General features: G+C 35.8%; 2 protein-coding genes across 5 annotated transcripts in view; one reads left to right on the forward strand and one right to left on the reverse strand.

Moving 5' to 3' along the window:
* Positions 1 to 14,325, reverse strand: part of LOC145668907 (immunoglobulin domain-containing protein oig-4-like) — a 45,232-nt gene extending 30,907 nt beyond the window's left edge. The window contains exons 1-3 of one of the 2 annotated variants that reach the window (XM_081737183.1): positions 13,951 to 14,313; positions 8,625 to 8,774; positions 3,659 to 4,063 (exon numbers count right to left, since the gene is read on the reverse strand). In XM_081737183.1, coding sequence (XP_081593309.1) covers positions 3,905 to 4,063; positions 8,625 to 8,774; positions 13,951 to 14,127 — 486 coding nt within the window. In that variant the 5' untranslated portion in view covers positions 14,128 to 14,313 and the 3' untranslated portion in view covers positions 3,659 to 3,904. Of the gene's footprint in view, positions 1 to 3,658; positions 4,064 to 8,620; positions 8,775 to 13,950 lie in introns of those variants that run through there. The other variant, XM_081737184.1, reaches the window with a different exon arrangement.
* The window catches only part of Plod (procollagen lysyl hydroxylase), a 210,222-nt gene that overhangs the window by 163,880 nt on the left and 21,371 nt on the right, over positions 1 to 24,971 (forward strand). The gene's annotated exons all lie outside the window — the stretch shown is intronic.

The raw sequence follows: 24,971 nt of genomic DNA on the forward strand, positions 1-24,971 counted from the left end.
CGAAATACGGGATTTTTGGGGTAAAAAATCCCTATTTTTACCCCTTTGCCCCTCTGGTTCCCCCTCTTCCTGTTTTAGCACTGACATCGGAACAAAAAATCTGGTAAAAAGTACTCTGTGGACTGAATCTTTGTGCAAAATTTCAATCTTCTACGTTCAAAAATAAGCCCACCAAAAAATATATATACCGACAATGCCCTATATTTCCCTATATAGAAGTATATTTTTCAAAAAATCCCTGAGACGTCCCTAATTACCCTAGAATAATAATTCGACCGTCATTCTCTTCAAAATGGAACGGCCTTTCAGACGGTATGACTCACGTGGTCCTATCATGTATGTGAGGCGGGAAAATGACGAAATACGGGATTTTGGGGGTTTAAAAATCCCTTTTTTTACCCCTTTTCCCCTCTGGTTCCCCCCCTGTTTTAGCACTGACATCGGAACAAAAAATCTGGTAAATACTATTCGGTGGACTGAATGTTTGTGCAAAATTTCAATCTTCTACGTAGAAAAATAAGCCCGCCAAAAAATATTGAACATAGGCTTAGAAAATGAGAAAATAAATTTTTGACTTATGACGTCATCACCTCCTATGTCTGGACGCAGGACGGTCTGAAACCATACGTAATGTCTTCTACAAGGCCTCTGGACTTGGAAAACAAAAAAACCCGGACGAAAAAGCTCAAATAGAAGAGAAATAACGCAATGTACCATGAAAAGTGCATATGGTACAAATTGTACCATAGGATCCCGAAAGGGTTAAATACCATCCGGGGCTTTATTTTCCATTTAGGTCGTGGTTCACAGTTGACCGTGCCATGTGCAGTCGTCTTGCCATCACACGTGCAGGAGGGTTTTCCTGGAGGGCCATTCGTTGCAGCTTCAGATATACAGGTGTTTGAATCACTCGGATCCAAGAATGTTATAAAATAGAGGATCTGCCCATATGTGTCTTCATCATATGAACTCAATGAAGCCAAAAAACAACCGAGCATCGTCTAAACACTCACATTTGATTGGCTACTCTCGCTTCCGCCATGATTGTTGGCTCGAAACATTGCGGTCTTAGTGACGCGGAGTGGGCAGAGTACGTGTGGCGAAGCTGTGACGTATGGCTTCACGATTTTGTTGTATGGACAGATCCTCTATTTTATAAAATCTTTGCTCGGATCGGTCGATTCTATGAATAGGGTTGAAGGTTTAAAATCGGACACACATAAACGGATCAACCTTATATAATAACGATATTCTAAATTTTACATAGTTTAAATGTGCAAACTCTCATTCCAATGCGATAAGTTTTTCTTCTTATACCCCCCCCCCCTCCAATACACAGGCATAAACTTCGACTGTGCGATATTTCACAGATCAGAGACAGTAGTTTTTTTTTCTTTTTTTAATTCCATATTTTTAAACTAAAACTTTACTTTCATAAGTAACTTCGAAAAGTTTTTATCCAATCCACAGTTATAAAACTGAAGGAAATAATTTAAGGAGTCGAATGTTATTGTACTGTGTATTGGAGATGTGGCTGGTGAGGGAGGGGAAGGGATGAACATGAAGATGAAATATGAAACGCTCAGAAATTAGTGACTGACTCCGTTATGGCAATTTTGGACTTACTATATCGGCTGAATATCAAGGTATGCATATTTTGAATGGCCAGGTTTGATGGAGCTAAATGCAAAATAATATAACGTAATACAATACCTTACACTTGTTTAACATTAAGAAACTTAATGTGTATATTTAACTTTAAACTTGAATATTTCGACTTAATTCGAAACAAAATGATCATGTTAACTTGTGAATTCTTCATGTAACTAAGGAAACATAGGATGTTAAAAATTACATAACAGGAGTAAGAACAAACTTGAAACGGTTTTAGGTTGAGGGAGAAACATATAATCTTAACTCCTGTGGTAACGCATTAAACTACTGTATATAATGCATGAGACATATAACTACTATCTCCTCCTCCCCTTTTCAAAAAAAAAAAAAAATCACGTGATAAAACAGTATTTGTCCGGTGGACGTTTACTTCATGAAATACAATTTGCATTTGCAAATCTGCGTTTCAGAGGGAAATGGTTTGCCATTGAGGCTCCATTGCCCCAATTTGCTGTTTGGGAAATAAGAAGAAACGCAGTTTATCGTGTTTTGCTTCCTGCAGATACGTAAATTTATGAGGTGTCGTAAAAGTCTTCAAAATCCGATATGGAAGTAAATAAAGGCAGTTATTGGCATCAGATTAAGTTTAGAAATAAAGAGAGAATAGCATAGTGACTCATTGGTACAGCACGAAGCTGGGTCCCTGGTTCGATTCCAGGCCATGTCTTATCATGAGCTTCAAGATACCACTTTGTTATTTAGATTTTAGTGTCGCGATGTTCCACAGACCAGAGACAGTGTAGTTCGTTTCCAATGGCACACCTTAAAATAAAATAAATTAATAATAATAATAATAATAATAATAATAATAATAATAATAATAATAATAATAATAATAATAATAATAATAATAATAATAATAATAATAATAATCGTGGCACAGTGACTCAATGGAAGAGCGCTTACCACTGATGCGTGGAGTTCCGGTTCGATCCCCGATAAAGTAAGTTTGTGGTGGATAACATCGTGCTCATGGGTTTGATCGGGGTACTTCTGTTTCCTCCCACTTCCTCATTCTACCAATTATTCCATCATCATTCACTTACTTTAATCATAATCTCCCTTAGCCTAACAGGTATATTCGTGGGACGTTAATCTCAGCGATTTCAATAATAATAATAGTAATAATAATTCAAAAAGTAACTTTGATGAGTATGTTGTCATCCATAGTTGTAAAACTGAAGAAAGTAGTTTAAGATACACATATAGTACGGTATGTGTGTGTTTTCCACCATGTGAGTTTTTAGTGTTCAACATCGTGCCCATAAGTTTTCCCAGGGTTTTCCAGTTTTCTCCCTTGTTATCATTTCACGATTTCTTTGATAATCATGCACTTTCATTAAAAGCAGCTGTCTTCTTTAATCTAAAGGCCATAATCGTGAAACACTAAATAATAGATTTCAGTTTAGAAATACAAATAATGGAACAGAATGGAATAAAGAGGAAATCGGTTTGTAATCTGATAGAAAAGAATAGAGAATGGTGAAAAGAAAAGAGGAACCTTATTATGGATGCATATATAAAAGCAGGTAATTCTTATGTCAGTATTGGAGCATATAGGTTAGTGGGAGATTGTAGTGCATTCATTTCCAACTATGACGTCACCGTTTGCTGCTCACATTCTTAGTAAATCACACAGAGAGAGCAAGAAGCTGACATCAAACTTGGCAGTGGTGACAAACAAACCAAAATATCGATGACGTAGTTGATGGTTTTGCAGATACTCGTGGACCCATTATTACTACTACATTACCAACACTTTTGTTTTATTCCATTTCCCTTCCCTGACATCTGCTCTCCTTTGCTTCACCCATTTCTCATAGCCCTTCCTCTGATCCCAAAACCGTGCTCTTACGTCATATATTGCCCAGTTGGATTGGACATGACTGCTGTCGTTGATTGTAAGCCGTCGGTTTGCAGCAAGTGACTGGTCAATGATGATCATGATAATTAAATATTTAAACAATGTGCTTAAGATAGTTATAATTTAAAATCGCCATATTCAAAGCTAATACATTTATTACATAATCTAAAACAACTTATGAATTACCAAAAAAAAAAAAAAAAAAAAAGACAAGGTTAATGTTTGAATTTTGATTCCGTGGTATCCATGGTGGATAAAAATAGGCATTGTGTTAAGATGTTTCTTCGTAGGCTTAAACATACATTGAAAGAGAGAGAGTTTTTAAAGCTTCAGATACTAGAGAACACTTAGCACATTCACGCTTATTTAATATGTGTTCATAACGTAGTCAGTGCGGAAGCCACGTCTATCGATGGCGTACTTATTGTCCGCTTGGCACTCGTAATACCCAGCATCCATCTGGGTTGTCGGGTCAATCTCCATCTTCGACTTAATTATATCCTCTCCAAGTACCCATTCGTGAACCTGTAACAAATTAATGCAATTTAAAAATGGTTGTAGGTTTAGTAATCGTATACATAAGAATCAAACGAAAAGATTTTATATTTACGCTAATGTTCACACTGATTTTTCTGGTGTGTTTTTAGTTGTACGCCAGTAATACCGTGTACATCATATTGTTTGCCTATCTGTTCATGATATTTTTAATTCGCAAAGACGGTGTGATCGATTTTAACTGGAAATTAGCAAGAAGATAAATTACCTAAGTATTATTGACCGCCTACTTAGGAGGCCTATCAAATTTGGTTGAGATGGATCAAGTTAATCAAGCCATTGCTGAGAAACCGACAATATTTGAAAATGCAGATGAAAATATACCAATTACTAACTTTTGGTGTGACTTCAGAAATAAAATTTAGCGTGGAACGTCAATTTTAGTGACAGTGAGAATTAATACGATAAATTAATCTCTTTCGTGAGAACGCTTACTTAATAATATAGTGTTAAATCAATTTGCGGTTTTCTGTGCATATTTGCAGTCCATTGATGTTTCCAGACTATGTTAACCCCACAAGCAGTTAGTAATGTGTTAGCCCAGTTAGTAATAAGAAAGATAAAATGTTGGCATTTAGTATAACTGTAAAGTTAAACTGTAGTGCACAAAATAGGGTAATTTTAAATGCAAGAATGGCTCTTACGTAGGGATGCGCACGAGACAAGATTTGTGGCTGTCTCGTCTCGAAAATGTGCTGTAAAAGTGATGTCTCGACTCGAAAAATGTATATTTCTTTATTGGAAGAGCTGTGTCTCGACTCGAATTTTGTCAGGAAAATCCTGTCTCGACTCGTCTCGTGCGCATCCCTACTCTCACGTATGTTTAGTATTGAATTGAAAAACGTCAAACTTGTCGCTTAAAAATGGAATTTTCAGTTTCATTTGGAAGAAATAACAGTGCATAGGTCTGCGAACCCTGAGACAGCTATGTCTGTAGAAAATTTTAATTGTAGAGGGGCTAAAATAAGTTTTCGTGTGTTTTACCAATATTTTAACCTATCGTTTAATTATTTCACCTTGTGATAGTGCCCGATAACTTCTAAAATGTGGAATTCGAACGTACACTTTTAAATATGGGGTTCAATATTTGATTCTCAAAGTGTAATATCAGAAGTGTTAACACGCTAGTTGGGACCTGTTGTAAGGAAGGTCCTGCTTTGTGCGAGACTTTGCATCATGATCTGTGTACCGACCAACTGAACAGTAGTCAATCCCTGTCTTGAATCGAATCCCTCATAAATAACAAGCCTTGTCCTTCATGAACTTGGTGTTGCATACGGATATAAAGCAAACGCAATCAAACAATGGTGACGTCTTGACAGAGTAAGAAAATTATTGTCATATAAAAAACGTAAGTTCCGAAATGAGAGTCATAAATGTGTAAGTTGTTTTCAAATAGACATAATGAAAGTTTTTTTATATAGTACAGTACTTAGTCTGGGTAGGAGGCTGTAAAATAATTTATTATTATTTATTTATTTATTTGGAATAGAACTTTGAAATGGAAATCAATGATTACATGTATAAGTCTGAAAAGGTGGCCTTTGCTTCTCCACTAATCAAATTTTCCCTTTCTTTTCGAGGGATGTTTCATTTTTGTGTACACATATATCAAAACGGAGATTAAAAAGCTAGTATCATGTTCATGATTAACAATCGTAATTTGTCAGATCATTCTGAATAGTTTGTATTCGGATATTTTTGCTCGTTACGATTACGGGATTATATGTGTGAGGAAGGGTAATGATAGATAAAAGTACCTTATTAGTTTGACTTTTACATTATAAGAGGAACAAACTGAATGAACTCTGTTCAGTGTGATTAAACGTTAAGTTCGATGGAATTAAACCGAATTTTATCATCATTGAAATACATGGACAATAAATCAATAGAGTGACTCGACTCTGTTTGAATTACCTATAAAGTTCTCAAATGATGCGCATGCAGAATGCTTTTTGCGTTCAGTGTTTTTTCTATTTTGTTTGAAGCCCTGTTTTGTTAGGAATATTGGTTGTGATAGTATAATGAAAAGTTTATTAACCAATCAAAGGTATTGTCAGTAGTTCGTTTCTGTTCTAAACGTTTTTGTTAATTTGTTCAGTATATGGGGCTACTCAGGGGCGCATCCACTAAACCTTCTTAACTCAACGTACATTTATACACACTTTTTTTTTCTTTTAAATAAAACTATACTTGTTTAACAGAGAAATAATTAATGTAGCATAAACGTGTGATTTTATACTTCATCTGTACTCTTTCTGTTATAAACACAATCTGTCATTTTTTTCTGAAAATATATGTGAAAGTATTTTATAGTTACTTATCGGGTATAAAATAATACCCGTTCAATACTACATAGACATAGTGCCTTGTAGTATTGGACTTCTCAACAAAAATTTCTAGGTGCGTGCCTGGGACTACTACTATACTTTTCTAAACGGTGTGACAAATATCTTGGCATTTGAAGGCGGCGCTCCAAGTTCCCTTTAAATGCTGCTAGCAAATAAGAGGCCAGCGGTATTGCCACGTTTATTTTGTACACATCCACGTCTATCCCTTCCACCTGATCGCGCTGTAGTTTCTCAGCTTAGCCATAGCCACACCCCTTTGCCACTTGGCAACGTCGCGCCAGAGCTTGTGTTTTATTCGTTTAGCTGAAATACCAAGATGTTTGTCACAGGCTTTAATTATCGGTATATACTAGATGCATAATTTTCGGCTTTCCATTGAAGCCTTGGTCACGGTTAGGAAAATAAGAATAAACAAATAAATAAATAAATAAGGGTGTATAAAAACGAATAACCACGAAGTGGTAGCACGATTATTAGTAATTTCTCAGTTCCAGTACAAGTTTAGGGCAAGAAGTAAGTTTAATGGTCCATGAAAAACCTCAGGATGGCCAAATAGTAACCATCAGTTATTGGCTGCCATTTTTGACGTCTATGTACCATTTTTTGTTTACTTCACTGTCCTCCATTTATTATGTAACCAATCTTTATCGGTATTAAACTTTGATTTAAAAAAAGAATAAACAAGTTTTCTGAAATCAAAACGAGGGTCATTTCCTGTTTGGCCTCAAATAATATTCCTTGATCTTGGGTTTCTTTTAAAATGCTTCGACATATGAGCTATAATCGGATTTTTTAAATATTCGTTGATATACTTGTACATTTTCTAAATTTTTCTTGATTATTATATCATCATCGAGATCATTATCATGAGTTAGCACCCTCCACTGAAAGAAAAAAAATCGAGCGCTTACTGTACTACTTCCGATGAACTGTCCCCTCCCCCATATTCTTAAAGTTTTTATTTATTTTATTCTCATTTTACTAATTATTACTAAGGCTACAGGGGAGAGCCGAAAGATGAACATCTGAGGCATAAATTAAAAGAATAATGAAGACTAGTTGCGTACAATCTGTTAACTTTTTCAGTACTTGGTAATTTTGCTTTTAAATTCATTTGACGACGCAAATTGGATGAAAATTGTACCTCATGTATGTTATCAGTGAATGAGATTTTAATAAATATTTTTTTTTTTTTTCCTTGGAAGGTAGTGATCAATTAAACGGTTGATACTTGTTACTTATTTTAACTAGACCCTATCTGCTTGCTGTATCAGTACGGTATAACTTTATCATATTTAAATAATATGTAGTCCAGTGCAAGTATACATTTCGACAACAAACATAAACGAAATCAAGTTTTGACATTTTCTTTCCTTCTTCTGCTTTCTTCTATCATTCCATCAATTATATCTTAACAATGCGCTTTAAGTGATCATCCGTCTCCTTTAGCCCTAGGAGATAATCATGGGAGGTAAAAGGCAGATTTTATTTCATTTTGAAAACCTGGGTTATAATTTTCGTCAATCCAGTAATCAGACTTTTCTATATCATTCCATTCTTTATGAACAATACCCGTGTTTCAAAAAGAATGACCTGATTTTGAATGGTAATAATTGTGGAACATGGGGCGTTCCGGCAAGTAAATGAGTGTTGTTTGAATGGGCGTGGCCTAGATATTCAAAAAATCGACGTTAGATGTCAGTCAATGCATCTTCTCAGTTTGCAGTCAGTCAGAAGTAAGATGGCGTCCGCTCAACAGAAGGCGTTTTGTTTGCTGCAGTTTGCAAAAGACTGAGTCAGTGATTTCGATCCAGCGTGCATTCCATTGGCGTTTTGGCATTGATTCGCCCGCATTCAAAAACATTCTTTGGTGGTATCGGCAATTCGAAGAAACTGGATGCTTGTGCAAAGGTAAGAGTCCAGGTTTGCCTCGCACTTCCGATAAAATGGTGGAATTTAGCTATCGGCTAGATGTTCATGCTGCTGGTGGTGGACACATAGAGCATTTGTAACAGCATAGCTAAAACTTGAAGATCTTGTGAATATTTTGCAATTTATCCCATTTATGTACTGTTTTTATCAATACATATGGCTTTTAAAATCGTCATTCTTTTTGAAACACCCTATATATTAATAGAATATAGCTTAATCATATTATCTTCACCACACAGTAGACATACCTGAAAAAACGTGTGCGCAAAAAGTTCAATTCCATCTTTAAACCAAGTAATGTGTGGTCTGGGAAGTCCTTGGGCCATGCAGAAAAACGTTATCTTTCGACCAAGCATATACTCCGTTTCGAAATGGGATGACTTTATGATTTTAGCTCCCTGAAAACAAAAACACAAAACATAAAATATTTCAAATCGTATTCTACAAAGCATTTATTAAGTAGTATGATCATTTTGTAACATGCTAGTGATCAGTGGGTTTATTTAAGTAACTTTTATTGAAATATGTGTAACATGTTTCATTTCTTAACTTGAAACTTGCTTCTAAAACTGTTGCTAGACATATTGGGCCTATTGCAGAATTGTTTTAGCGTATTGGTTAGCGTCATACTAAAGGCCTGACTTGTGCTGGAAACATATGTTAGTCGAACTCTTTAGTATGGTATTAATTACACGTCAGAACGACTCTACGTAAGGTCCAATAGCTCTTTGACGGCAAAGTTTTTCATTACAGAATTTTGTGGTACATACGAGTATTCTTGAATATTCGGAATACCTTACCAAATCTTGAGGATATCTTTCTCCCACAAAGAAAGTGATAGGTACTAGTAATTTCACTTTCTTTGTGGGAGGAAGATATCCCCAGGATTTGATAAGGTATTCCGAATATTCAAGAATGTGTCCAGTAGAAAATTTTTAAATGTACTGTGTGTTATGTGTATAGTGGTGCTTCGTTATAGTAAGATGGGGGAAAGGGACACGGTGGGGTTCCTGATTCGATCCCTGCCCAAGAAGTTTGTGGTGGACAATATCGTGTTCGTGGGTTTTCACGGAGTACTCCCGTTTCCTCTCACCCAATTCTTTCATCATTCCGTTGCCTTAATGATCATCTTCCTTATCCCAAAAGGTATAAACGTGAGACGTTAAACTGAAATAATATTTTTATGAGAGAATCGTAACCAGGAAAGAAGAAGGGCTAGGATCTTGAGCATGATCAACATAAAAATTTGACAGGGTAGGTAGACGTTGCAATATCTACAGTTACTGCTAAAACTCGTTATTGCCATCTAGGGTTGAACATGTAAAACATGTCGTTACAGATAGAAATAAAAATACGTCACCGAATTCTCCAATGTTACTAGTTGTTAACGAAGAAAAAAAATCCATGAAAGATGAGAGATAAACCAATTAGTAGATCTCATTGAGCTAAGACTTCCCTTGGGCCATGTAAGCGCTAGACGAAGCATTCATTTCGTTTTGATGTGGGTGAGTGTAGATCCTCATGCGTAGTTTTAGAGAAACTAGAGCTAAATTGATGTTGAGGTAAATTGATGTCAAATAATATTTGTATTTATTTTGTAATTACTTATTTACTTTGTAATAACCTATGTAACTTATTAAAGATAAATACAAATATTAATTTAAAAGTAGTTAACAAGAAACATAGATAGCATGATAAGTCATCAATCGCCGTTGAGTTTATTTTTCTAGTCGCTGCCTTAACCTAGATTTTTGGGTAATTCAAATTCTGGTCACATTGTAATTTCTATTGATGGCAACACCGGAAATCCTTCCAATTCGTATTTTCGGGTGTAGAATAACATTATCTATTATTGTAGTAAGTTAACATTTCATTATCTCTTTTCACTTGCGAAAAACGGGCAAAAGAAAAATTGTTAGCTTTTAAAAAATATATAGTAGTCTGCCCCCTTAAGAGAACTATACTTGTTTAACAGAGAAATGATTAATGTAGGCTAAAGATTTTATTTTACGTCACATCTGTACTCTTCGTATAAAAATAATCTATCTTTTTTTTTTTTTTCGAAAAATGTAGGTGGCAGTAATTGCCGTCTTTTTGAGTACAGGATAAGACAGATTCAATATTACATGGACGTATAAGAACCCCCCTCCCAGGAAACATTGCTGGATGCGCTTCTGTACCGAAGTATATCTTCATCAAGTTTTTTATAAGACAACAATACACAATATGGTTGAATTAATAGCCCAAAATTATGATTAACTCGGAAACTTTAATGTTTGATTAATTATAGTATTATCCAAAGATGATACATGTATCAATCAGGCCTGTATTTACGTAAGTGCTATACTGTGCTCGAACACAGGGCGGCAGAATTTAGGAGGCGGCAAAATTTTGGAATTCTTTTTTTAAAGATTCACAATAAAGTAATATTTAAAACTAGCAACTAGAGCATTGGATCCATCTCCGCGTGGTCCTAGGTCGATTCCCGGCGTCCATCCAGCGTTGTGGGGCAAACTGGGGAGTCACGTGAATAAAATATATAAAGGCCATTAGGTCTAGAAAGCTCCTGGTACGCCTGTTAGCGATAGAGCGACGCGACGCACTGACCACGTGTTCGTCGCTATGCTTTACGTAGTTCCACCAATCGCTAACAGATGGCGTGGAGCGGCCCAGGCCCACAAATCGGACCGTTACACAAGTGGTGTAATTTTGTGTTGTGTTGTTCCTTCTATTACGTCTCTCAGAATACGTTCCTTCTTAGGCAGTGCCGTAATAAGTGTATATTGCTCTTGTGTGTAATGTCAATAATATAGTAATAATCATTAAGCACAATAACTAACAATGATCTTGCTCGTGGCTAAGTTGTTAGCATTATAGCCAGGGACGTACGCAGAATTTCGTCAAGGGGAGAGATTCAAACTCCCAAATTCATGACATTTCAGGTATTAGTATACATATCTGAATATGGTAAATTTTTATTTCTGCACAATATCTTGCTCAAGAGGGGGTGTTAAAATTCGGAGACCCTTTTGCGTACGCCACTGATTATACAACCTTTCTAGTCAGAAACCCGTGTTTCATTCATGGTCGGAATAGATGTAGGATACCTACATTATATTATGAGTCCAGTCTCTTGTATTTTTGATATTGAAAAGAGACCTAAAATCCCAATGAACAAAACAAGCGTTATAAACTGTCCTTGCTAACAAATCAAATACTCTATAAGGTTATGTCTACTTAACATGTAATATATACAGTATAATCCTGTAATTTCAGCAGAGGAACAGAATTTTCGATGATCAAAGGAAACTGCCGAACTAGCTTAGTAATAACGAACTCTGTTTTCTAGTCAGTGATTGTAAGGACAAGCTGTATGTTCGACCAGAGCCTTTTGTGGGTTTATATAGAAATTACTGGAATTTGTGCCTATCAGATTGTAATGATTAAACAGCATAATTTGGAGAAAGAGTAGTTTCGAAAACTTACGTAAATAAACGGGATAATTGCAGAAAACATTGTCCCCCCCCCCTCTCTCTCTCTCTCTCTCTCTCTCTTCTCCAGTGAGCGAATCGAAAAATGGATACAAAATTACTGCATGAGCAAACATTATCTTTCTTATTTACGAATGCTACATTTTTTTTCTACCTGGATAAAATAGTAAGTGAAATCATAAATATTCGTAATATCTCAGCTTCAGCCACTTGTTTTCCCATGTTCCGCTTCGCGTCATACTAGATTCAGTAATTGTATCTTTCCTATGTAATAAGACAACTCCTCGGATTGGTTGGTGGTTTTATTGGAATTTAGCGTCTTGTTTCACCACCGAGACTATATGAGACAGGGACTTGTAAGTTAACGTGGGATCCTAATAACATAAGCCAGGCTAGTACGCTATGCCATATAGCCACGAAAGAGCTGAGGTGAATACTGAGATAGTAACTTCTAGATAGCTATCCAAAGTTTCCTTGGAAGGAGAACTATTACATTTTTTCTACAGAGTATTAGTGGTAAAAGCAATGACATTACATCCCAAGAAAGGCTGTGGCCAATCAGATGGTTTTTGGCGAGTGACGTGTGGTCAACAGATCGAGTCCTGTTGCAGTTATTTTAATTTTCTAGATTGAAATGTACTATCTTTTCGTTTTTCATTTGATTTTCCCTTTAAAAAATCAATGATAAGGACACGTCATATATATATCTTACGAATTCGACCAAACTCATCCGATCTGGATCAAACTTGGCATCGTTGTAGACCTTGAACAGCTTTGCAAGATTGCTCAATCAGGGAAGACCTCTGATTTCTAAATTATATGTAAAATAAAGAGGGGCTTTACGGCTATGCGTAAATTTTACTAGTTCAAGAATCTTCCAATATTGAGTCAACTGCCCCTACTTAAAATTGACTGCTCCTAGCGTGAATCAAACCCTAGTTCACGCGCATCTAAGACACCGCGCTAATAATTTTGCTTTATTACGTCAGTTCTTTCTTGATAGAATATGAACTGCATCGCACTGTGAAAGTATTGTGATGTACAGAACATTTCTCGTTACCTCTGTATTAGTTATTAATTCTGTTCTACTATTTGAGTTCTTTATACTACTAGAAATTGTCTTCTTCATACCGCCATAAAAGGAAAGTGGAAGGAAAGCGAGGAATAGGAAGAAGAACACAAGTGATCGATGATTTGAAAAAATATAAGAAAATTTTGGGAACTTAACGAGGAAGCTGAAAATCGAGAAGCATGGAAGAAACATTTCCAGGTCCAAACTGAAAATTACGAAAAAAAACCTTCGTTAGCCCCAGGACCTGCCAAAAGACAGAATCCTTTAATAATAATAATAATAATAATAATAATAATAATAATAATAATAATAATAATAATAATAATAATAATAATAATGACTGTTTTTAATTCGCTTTAGATTTGCTCGTTAGAGAAGAAAGTTTATATTGACTACGAGTTCATAGAATTCTTAATGTTTAACTTTGTATACTTACTCCCTTTCTTCGTTCCCATCAATACGCAGGGGGTGGGTCCTGGGGGTCCGGACCCCCTCCCCCGAAATCCGGACTTTTTTGTAAATTTAGTCCAATTTTAGGGGCGATTTTACAATTTTTAATATAATTTAGCCTGAAATTGTTTGGACCCCTCCCGAAATAAATTCCTGCGTTCGTCCCTATCCATCATAACAGTGGTTTAGTACAGCCTCAGTTCTGCTTACAACGATTTGCATTTTTAATTAAACATTTATGAACTTCTTCGTAGTTTTGGAGTTAAACACTATTAAACAAATATTTTATTCTTTGAGATTTTTTTTTTTTAAATTCTGCAATCCGTGCTTCCTTATGTAAACAGTTAGCGTGACTATGCACAAGTCACAGATTGCCGCGTGAACTAAGAGTTATATTTGTAAATATCAGCACAAGATAGAAGAAACACTCTTAACATTAAAAATAATGCATGTCTACGTAAGAATGCATAAATAAACTTTGAACCTGTTCTAATTGCTGGTATTACATTTTTTTTTTCTTTCAACTTCAAATATTTAATTTTCTTAGAACAGAATACTTACATTAGGGTTGTTGTAATATTTAGCACTAGCTGGGCTTTGAAACTGGAAATGCATGGGGAACCGGGAGTAATCACCCCTGCGACTCCCTTTGCCTCTTCCACGGCCACCACCCCTTGCTGCGCCTGTTAATTGTACCACCAGTAGCACTAGCAGTAACAAGAGCAGTATCCGCACCATGATGTTGGCGTACGGTGTCACTGACCCTCCATCATAATCCTATTTCTCCGGAAACATAATCAAAATAGTTGGAAACAGCTTTTCAGGTGAGTTCAGCCACACTACAACCGAACGATTGCACGTGTGCTCGTGATATGATCACGGAAAAAGAGTTCTTTACGCGCTCCGAATTGAAGTGAAACTACGTAACTACCAGAAGAGGGAAGCGGACAAAGCCCTTGTGTTGCTAGCTGTCAACCTGTCATTCAACGCCAATGCGGTGTTTAAAAAAAAAAAAAAATGTCCTCAGTCTTTCTCTCTCAGGACCCAGTTCATCAATTACTCTGTCAATGGTGGATTCAGTGAGATAAATGATCTATTATTCAGTGCCAAATACACGTTAATTGTTCTAGTGGCAATTCACATGAGGAAACATAACGCCCAAGAGTTCTCATGTCGAGTTCCGGAAAATATTGTTGTAATTGATACATTTTCCTAGTCCCCTTCAGTCATAACCAGATAAATGCTGAAATAGTACTTTCATTTTAAGATTGGAACTGGTTACTTTCTCGATAAATATAGACTTAGGGCTGGATTTATCGCTAGGGGTGCCTGCACGTTGGACGAAAATTTAATAAGAGATGTAGTGAAAGTGAATAATAATAATAATAATAATAATAATAATAATAATAATAATAATAATAATAAAACATGATTAAAGTCATAGTAAACGCCCTCCAAGACATTCAGCATGCTTATGTAATAGACACCTTCGCTCGAAAAAGAAGTGGGGGTGGGGGCAAGGAGGAAGGTACTTTAAATTTATTTGAAATGTGAATATTTATACAAACCTGTTTTCTGGACAATACCAACTAAGTTTCTTATACTGTTTCATAGTACCCTTTTCTCCTGTTTCATTTACTTTTATGATTTTTGTGTGGATAGAAAAGAAGTAATATTGGGAAATCAATACCAAATAAGGTAATCGTTTTATTTCTTGTAATCCAAATTATCATTGTGGAATGCAGTAAAAGCATAAATTTCAAAACAATTATTCTGTTCGTTTTAGTGACATTTTCAACGAACTTAAACAGGTCCTTAGTAAATTCTCTCTCTCTTTCTTTCTTTCTTTCTTTGTATGTGTGTGTGTGTGTGTGTGTGTTATTTGCGAACTTTTCAATGTTGAGCCCTCCATTCGATAGAACATCAAATATTATCTGAAAGAAGTGATGGGATTTTTCGCTTCACTCTTACCGTTCCCGAGATATTGGCCAAAAAAGTTCAGATTTCGGGAGATTTAAGGAGCCATATCTCGGGAACCGTAAGTCATAGAGAGATGTTACTTTGCAGTGTTTTTCAATTTTGAGCCCTCCATTTTGAGCATGTGTCTTCGTAAAACAACATATCGTAGAACGTTTTAACAGAACTCTTAAACAAACATGTAGAAAAAATTTAGTACTCAAGAGAATTATAAATGGATAGATATATTACAAAAATTGTTTAATGAGTATAATAATAAAGTACATAGAACAATTGGTATAAAGCCTGTAGAAGTCAATAAGAAAAATTAAATCTTTAGTTCGTTTTGACAATGCTCTTGGAGCATTCTCAACTTGTTAGTATTTGAATATTCACAGTGTTACGAACAAATATTCAAAACTAATTTCTTCTATATCGCACCGGTGCATACTGTAATAATTAAGCTGAACATTCTCTGTAACTATTTTAAAGACTTAAATTTGTAACAATTCAAATATTTCTTTACAGCAGATTCAAGATGAAAATTCATTAAACTTTGTACAAAAATGTTGAAACAAAGACATGCATCAAATAAGATTTTTCTTTTCTTTTCTTTTTTTCTTTTTCTTTTTTTTTTTTTTAATTACTACTATGTTAAAATTTTGTACGTCTTGGTGAGGGATTGCAACCACCGTTCGATCTAAGAATGACAAAAGACTAAATCTGGCCCTGTATAGATCTAATTCAACTGTATGTTGTTACTTTATTACATATATGGTTCTAGAGTTCTTTTTTTTAAGAATGGTGGAAACTTCATAAAGAGGAACTGTATAATTTATGTCGTTTACCAACCATTGTTAGGATCATGAAATCTGGGAGGCTCAGGTGGACAGGTCTTGTAGCCAGAATGGAAGAAAGTAGGAATCTCTTCAAAGTTTTAATTGAAAAATTCAATCGGAAAACGACCATTAGGAAGATCTAGGCGCAAATGGGAGGACAATATTAAGATGGATCTCGCAGAAATGGAGGTACAACGTAGAAACTGAATCCAATTGGCTAAAGACAAAAAGTCAGTGGCGAGCTTTTGTGAATGCGGCATTGAGTCTCTGGGTTCCATAGGCCATAGAGTTAGAATAGTTAGTTTTTAGAGTTCTTTTTTTTTTTTTTTTTTTTTTTTTTAATCGGATTCAATTTAAGTAGTAGATCCGTGTCTCATCGTACGTCATAAAGGAACCTTAAACTTCAAAGAAATTAACTACCTTCTTGGATCAATAAATCTATGCTATTGTATAAAACAGTAAAAGTGACTTACTCATCAATGTCCAGGCAAGAAAGAATACTCCTTTCGTCGTGAATGCAAGGGATAAGAAAGAGTTTTAAGGAGAAATAAAAAAGGATTCATATTTTTTAAAAGTTATTCAAATTTCCGATTCTTTATTCAGAAAAAAAGAAACAGTTGGAGAATTCGCGTAACATGGGGATGTAAACTTTGATATAGAAACGTCTTAATTAATTAAAAAATAAGGTAAAGCATGTTTCAGTGTTTTTGAATATTCCAATCTTAAAGGAAGGCGATGGGACAATTACTTTAATATTCTAATTTCCGATATTATGTTCCTATAATGCCTAGTGCGTGTGTTTGGTTAAGATTAAAGCGTGAATTTCAGTATATTAAACATTTCATTAAAAATAAGAGAGAATGTGTTTCAGCGTTTTCGAAACTTCTGTTTCTAAAGGGAGTTAAGGAACACTTTCTATAGTATTTATTGATTTCCGATTTTATATTCATAAAATTCCGAATGTTAGAATTCGTTGAAGTTCAAGGTGCGAATCGGCACTAGAAATGTCAGAAAATTGGAGTAACTATTTATGCGTAGTTTCTCTCGCGAATACTTCATAGTTAGATTCAGTTTGCTCAATGTGGAGGGGTAATAGGAGATAAGACAAAACAGGCGAATTCATATTCAACATTTTTTTTTTTTCAAATCTTATAACTATAACAAATCTTACTTTGTTGTTAGGAAGTATGTCCGCTCTTGGCTCGAGCTGAAGCATATCCCTTCCTACAGCCTATATTGTAAAAATATAATCGCTATTCGCTAAATATAACTTAGAGCCATGCCACCAAAACAGGTAATCTACTGATTTTTAGAGTTCCAAACTATGTTATGCATAAGTGTCAGAAATCTTGTAGAACGGCTTTGTCCTTCCGTTCGTTGATAGATATCAGAGCAAAAACGGAAAGAGATATCGATATGTAGTTCCTTGCAATCGATTCAGCGCGTCCCATGAATAGGTTCCTTCTCCTTCGTTAACCCTTTATACAAACCAGAAGTGGTTAAAATTGACCATTTCCGTTTTTACTGTTGATCACCGTAGAACGAAAACGGTGATAGGTTCCGCAAAACGGTTATTTGCAATCGATTCAGCGTCTCAAGGCAAAGTACCAGGACTATCCGCAACATTCCACTAAAAGCAGAAGTGGTTCAAATTAACTATTACATCCGGTTCGATTTCCATAGAGCAAAAACTATCGAGATGTGGTGTTTTGCAATCGATTCAGCTTCCTAATAGTAGGTTTTATCTCCTTCCTGAACCTTCTATTCAAACCGGAAGTGGTTAATCTTTTATCGCCATAGAACCAAAGAGACGGGATAACAAGTAATGGCTTTTTGATATGATTCAGCGTCCGAGGAACACTTTCTATCTTTGATCTTATTTATATATTGCAACCAGCAGTTATAGATGTTCTATTTCAAGTTTGAGTATTGAATTCGCTGAGTTTGGAAGTCTACCGTAGTTTCACACTTTTAAACGAAACTAGTTTTTATATGGTTATATTATCCCATTTCTTATTTACTGTTATATATATCGGATGTTCTAAAAATGGTACCTACGGACAACAGAGCGTTATTCTACAAGTCAAACTAAAGCAATATATATCGGGTGTTGCAAAATAACTGTTACAATTCTTGGGAGGTGACTCCTGCCACTGAGACAAGAAAAAAAGTTCTCTTCAACTTTCGGCTATCGGACATAGTTTCGGATCTACAAGGTGCCGAAAGCGTGGGAAAATGACTTTCGGACGCCAATAGTTCGGAAACTATCCAACGTAAAGAGGGCGGGTAAAAAATTTACTGAAGAAGTCATATCTGCTGTATTGAATTTTGCATGTTTCAAAATCCTACCATGCACGCGCAAGGGATTCCCCAAAGGAATGTAGGGAGTTCCGGATAATCTGCCAAATGAAAATTGGTCTAATTAGATATGAATTGATAGGGTTTCTACCAGGTAACAATAATTCGTTTGAATTAAGTCGATATCTGGAATAAATACAAAATGGTGGACACCTTCTTTCCCGTTGTGTGTGGTTGCATAATCGCCAGGTACGGATGCTGGCCAACAGTGACGTTCTGAGTATTAAGTGTAGCGAATTTGTACTCAACTGCTCTAGAAAGACATCTGGAGTGTTGGTAGAGCACAAGAGATGAAGCAGGGTGGTTCACATGTGTGGAAACACGTAACGAGAAATGCCCAGAAATGCACTCATACTAAGTAAACATGAGTTCAAAGCGTCGGAATTGTAAGGAATAGCATCAAGAACATGAAAGCCATTGTCAATTCACCAATAATATTCCATCAATCAGATGCAATATGATCTGCACAGTTGCATACCAATAGGGATGCAACAACTGAGGCTAAGTTGAAATTGTGCAAGGGGACTCAGTAAGAAACTGGGTAAACTAAATGAATGCCACTAGTGGGATCGCATGATCGAAATTGAAATGTGGCCAATGTGTGTGTTGATATCGACATGTAGCTAATGGACAAATGTCAACATGTCCAACTACTGATGGGACAACGTCCCACGTGCGAAGAATTGGAAAATAACTACTCGGGTCGAGCCTGAGGCCCTGGGCTCCTAGTAGAATTGGAAACTGCTACTATGCGAGCAAAAGCGAACGCTCTAGCCCTGAGGCTTCGAGGGAGCCTCACTTTCTCTGTATTCATTTCTTTGAGGGGTACCCACTTTGTTTGGCAAACGCTCTTGTACAGCCTCCCGAGAAGCTTGTGTGTTTCATTTTGTTACTCCTACTGCACAGTTGTAAGCAATCAGAGCTTTAGGACGTTCCTATTTCTCATGCCGTTTTATTTTCCATATATATGGCGTTCCAGCAGTAGTGCTACATGTGCCAAATTGGTTCATTTTCGTCTTTGTCTTGGCATGTGCACTGTGTGTAAAATACGAATTTCTGGGGGTATTTTCCTATATTTCGAGTACGTCATATGTCCCAGAAGACGTGGGACATGATACAAGTTTGTTATTTTCACGCTCTATCAGAATTTGAACCATGGATTAAGATATTTCTTTTCATATTTGTCGACTGTGGGACAATATCCCAAACAAAGAGGAACATTGATACAATCGTGTTCTAGTTACGTTCTACCAAAAAGTGCACCAGATGTAATAACAGAATATACAACGTTATTTTCCTAGTTTCTGCACGTGGGACGTTGTCCCATCAGTAGTTGGACATGTTGACATTTGTCCATTAGCTACATGTCGATATCAACACACACATTGGCCACATTTCAATATCGATCATGCGATTCCACTAGTGACATTCATTTAGTTTACCCAGTTTCTTACTGAGTCCCCTTGCACAATTTCAACTTGGCCTCAGTTGTTGCATACTTATTGGTATGCAACGGTGCAGATCATATTGCATCGGGTTGATGGAATATTATTGGTGAATTGACAATGGCTTTCATGTTCTTGATGCTATTCCTTACATTTCCGACGCTTTGAACTCATGTTTACTTAGTATGAGTGCATTTCTGGGCATTTCTCGTTACGTGTTTCCACACATGTGAATCACCCTGCTTCATCTCTTGTGCTCTACCAACACTCCAGATGTCTTTCTAGAGCAGTTGAGTACAAATTCGCTACACTTAATACTCAGAACGTCACTGTTGGCCAGCATCCGTACCTGGTGATTATGCAACCACACACAACGGGAAAGAAGGTGTCCACCATTTTGTATTTATTCCAGATATCGACTTAATTCAAACGAATTATTGTTACCTGGTAGAAACCCTATCAATTCATAACCATTTAGACCAATTTTCATTTGGCAGATTATCCGGGACTCCCTACATTCCTTTGGGGAATCCCTTGTGCGTGCATAATAGGATTTTGAAACATGCAAAATTCAATACAGCAGGTATGACTTCTTCAGTAAATTTTTTACTCGCCCTCTTTACGTTGGATAGTTTCCAAACTATAGGCGTCCGAAAGTCATTTTCCCACGCTTTCGGCACCTTGTAGATCCGAAACTATGTCCGATAGCCGAAAGTTGAAGAGAACTTTTTTTCTTGTCTCAGTGGCAGGAGTCACCTCCCAAGAGTTGTAACACTTATTTTGCAACACTCGATATATATACTCGATATGCATATTTTTCGAGCCTTGTCTGGAGACTCACATTGCACTATGTGACAACGTCGCAAATAAAGAATCATAGATTATATCTGCCCAGTCTACCCACTTATCAAATTGTTATACGATTCTTTCCAGATGGCAGCTTAAATCGACATTGATTGACAGTAGCATCACTTATTAGTGTAACAATCGATTCAACTGCTTGTTGCATTTGTAGAGCAATGCTAATTGCTGGAAGTTAATTTGCGGCGTTACCACATTGTGAAATTTTGATTCCCCATAGCGGCTGAAGGAGGCTCCGGATGGCAAACAATCATATAACACTTTCGATTTATTTTGGTCTGTAGAATAGTGCTCTGTGGTCCGTGGATGCCATTTTTTAGAACACCCGCCTTATTCTTCGTTCTCTTATCTCTGTTTTAATGCGTCGAAAACCTACTCAATCGAGGGAGGGGGGGGGAAATCAAGAGTTGCAGAAAAATGTGCTATCTATACTAAGTGGTGTCATTCAAATCATTTAAGGATCGCGGTGGCTCAGTGGTAAAGCGTTCACCTCTGGTGCATGGGGTCCTTGGTTCAATTCCAGCTCGCACCACTTGAACTTTGTGGTAGACAAACACCGCGTGTTTGGTTTTTCTCGGGTTTTTCCCGTTTCCTCTCACTTTCTTCATTCCACTATTGGATTCATTTCTCATCATCACCGTCTCCTTTAGCCTAGCAGGCATAATCGTGGGACGTAAAACTTAAAAGATTTCATTTCATTCCGTTTCAAATCATTTAACAATTGGTTCTGTGATCAGTATAGTAAGTTGACAGTATTAATAAAATATGACTGTATAATAATAATAATAATAATAATAATAATAATAATAATAATAATAATAATAATAATAATAATAATCGTGATTAGGATTAAGTCATATAGCACATTCTCATATTGATATTTTGTATATTGATTTCCAAAAATAGTTCAGAGAATTAATAGTAGTAGAATACACTTTAACAACCGATTCGGACGAACCGACTGAATGATACCACTGTCTATACTGATGAGAAATCTTCCATTGTTTCTTTTTCTAGTTTGTAAGTTGAAAAAGAACAGTACCACCAAAGAACCAACGACCAAACCTTTTCCTCTTTCGTCTCTTCACAGCGCCTCTTTAATTTACATAGATTGAATATCCTTCGATGGTCTGTGTATACATATATCCGGGAATAAACTGATTAACGTCGCATACATGTTCAGGATCTCAGTAAAGAAAAATATTTATCTGCAGCTCTAATCGGAAACACATAATTAAGGTAATTAATGGTATTGATCATAGGGTGTCTATACTGAACAAAATAGCTGCCAAACTTCGCGAAAATCGTTTTCAACTAAAGCCGCAGATAATTTTTTTTCTTGTATTGAAATCCTGAACATGTGTGTGTGTGTCAGATTAATCGCGGAACACCCTATGTAAGAAAATGTAGAGTATTCTTAGAGTAGCAAATATGTAGTAATTTTCTTTGTGATATGGTATGTGGTCGCAGTTGTATTTCGCATTATGTGGCAAATTGTAGTCATTTGTGTAGTACAAGTATATTGTGTTTGATCATTTCGAACGTGGAAGCCACGAGAGTGTAGAATGTATTTTATTTCAGTAAAACAGTTTTCGGAAAACGAAGAAGTACGCATATTTCTAGTTTAAAGAGTCCTCATGCAGTCTCCTCCTCCTAAGAAATACAGTAGTTTTGGGAAGTGGACCATTTAATACTTATGAAATTGTTATTAAGTGAACTCTACTAGCTGTTTTCAAGAACTTTCATGTTATGCAGAAACTTGAACATCCTATAATAATGCAACCCGCATACTCTAATTTTTACCCTATAAAAAAGGAAAACTAAGAACAGTTCATAGATCCCGGATTTTTTAAAAATGCGTATGTGCAAATCCAAATTGTATATTTTGAGGATTAGTGCATATTCTAAGGGTATTGCATATTTCTGCGTATATGAAGTTATGAATCATGTAATATTCTAAATTTCTAAATCTGTAGTTTCGTATATAATGTACATTCATTAAGGGGAAAAAAATCCTGCCTATGAGTACTGGAATTATCGTTTCAAGTATCAGGATATTAATTTCATTCATGTACACTCATGTCCAAAATTATTGTCGCATATCTATCGATTGATGTACACTCATGTCCAACATGATTGTTGCATATCTGTAACTGTCTTCTTGTAAGAATATAATTTGATAATGATTTTGCAGGGTACTTTTAATACCGATACATTGTGTATAATCGGGAAATGTATATTTGTGGTAAATTTCATAATAAAAGTATTATAAATACAAAAATTAGAATGAGTAAAACAAAATGTTTCTAAATGAACAAGAAAGTTTTATTTTCGTTTTATTGTTCTTATTTACTGCTCTTTTGACATGAAATTTGCTACATACATGTCTTTGCCGACTATACACGTACTAACATAAGAAATACCGAACGAATTCGTTATCAAATTATATTCCTACAACAACATATTTATAGACATGCGACAATAATTTTGGACATGAGTGTACATCTTTCAACAGTTGAAACAATTAAGCATCTGGAAACTAAAGGTGAATCTCTCTACAAGTCATTCGAACTTGTTAAGAAAACATCTTCAAGTGTGGGAAACATGATGGAAGTCAAAATGGATTTTAGTCGATTGGTGAACCGCTATCTAAAATTAATTTCACTTTTCTTCAGTTAGTTTAATCTATTTTATCCATGATTTAGGTAATTATTCTTCTGTAATCAAATGAGACGGGAGAAAATGAAAGGAATATGGTTTCTAGGTAGTTAAGGAAGCTTCTTTAACTGGAGGACTTTGATACAGGAGGTGTGAGTTTGATATACAGTGGAAATACATTGAAGGAATAATTAACACTTCTGACCAGAGTATATGCACTTACTTATTAAAACTAAAAAACATTGTAATAGTTTCGACAACTTAATGTTATCTTCATCAAACAACTTGAGATAACGTTAAGTTGTCGAAACCGTTACACTGTTTTTTAGTTTTAATAAATAAGTGTATATACTTTGGTCAGAAGTGTTAATTATTCTTTCAGTGAGTTCCAGAGTCGTAATGAATAGAGTTGCATGGAAGTACATGGTTCAAACTCTTGTGTTAAAATATAAGTCAACGTCTCATAAAAAAGAAATTACGCTTAAAAGAAATGTTAAATTCGAAATAAATAATCATATCATGTGATTAGGAATATAATTATGTGGCTCACGAGGTCCAGGGTTTGATACTCAGTGGGGTCAGTGATTGGAATGATGAATTGGAAGGTAACTGGAATATTCTTGAAACCTCCATGTACACAGAGCACGCAAAAAGGAAAAAATGAGTGAGACCAAGGGTCACACTAAACAAACATAAGCTTCATGTCCAGGAAAACGCTCTGCGGCAGCTCACGTATTGTTTACTGTAATCCCTGTATCTGAATTGTATTCTCGTTCATGTAGATCTGTATTCAAACTACAATAAAGTGATTTCGCGGTGACAGGCTTTTACAAACTGACAGTTCATAGTGTGTAGGTAATAGTGATTGGCTTGTGTGTGTAAGTGACGGAATATTCCACACTTAATTCGATTGGGGAAGTCCAATCTGCCTGACCCCCTTTTGACCTTAAACTTACAAGGTCAAAGCAAACAATACTGTAATTTACAATCGTTAAATGCCTCCATTTGCTTTTTTTGGCAAGGTCCATCAAGGATGCTATATTATAACATCCTTCGAGGTCCATGCAGCTTGTTTTTCCTCTCAAAAGAACTTTTTTTTTTTTTTTTTTTTTTAAGATAGTTTTACATTCTTCTTCAAAGAGGTATAGATGTGTGGTTACCGTTTGCACTTGCGATCAGAAATTCCAGAGTTCAAATCCTAAGGTCGGTTATCTTGACCAAATTTATTTTTTGTTTTCCACTCTTAACCAAACGAGTGCCAGTGTGGTACATTTAATGTATTATGTAGATCCAGGTCTATTTTCAAATTTTTCTTTTCCTTGTTGATGTTGGGGTATAAAATGTCCTCTCGGCTGTGCCTGAAACTTTTTATTAGGTTTGGTTCCATTGAAATGTTCGATTGACGTATGTTAATTTAAAGGGAACAAAAATGAGAACTACGCTATCTTTGTTTGTTGGTGTCAAC

This window comes from Thermobia domestica, chromosome 13 (assembly GCF_964235325.1).
Source record: "Thermobia domestica chromosome 13, izTheDome1.hap1.1, whole genome shotgun sequence".
Classification (NCBI taxonomy): Eukaryota; Metazoa; Arthropoda; class Insecta; order Zygentoma; family Lepismatidae; genus Thermobia; species Thermobia domestica.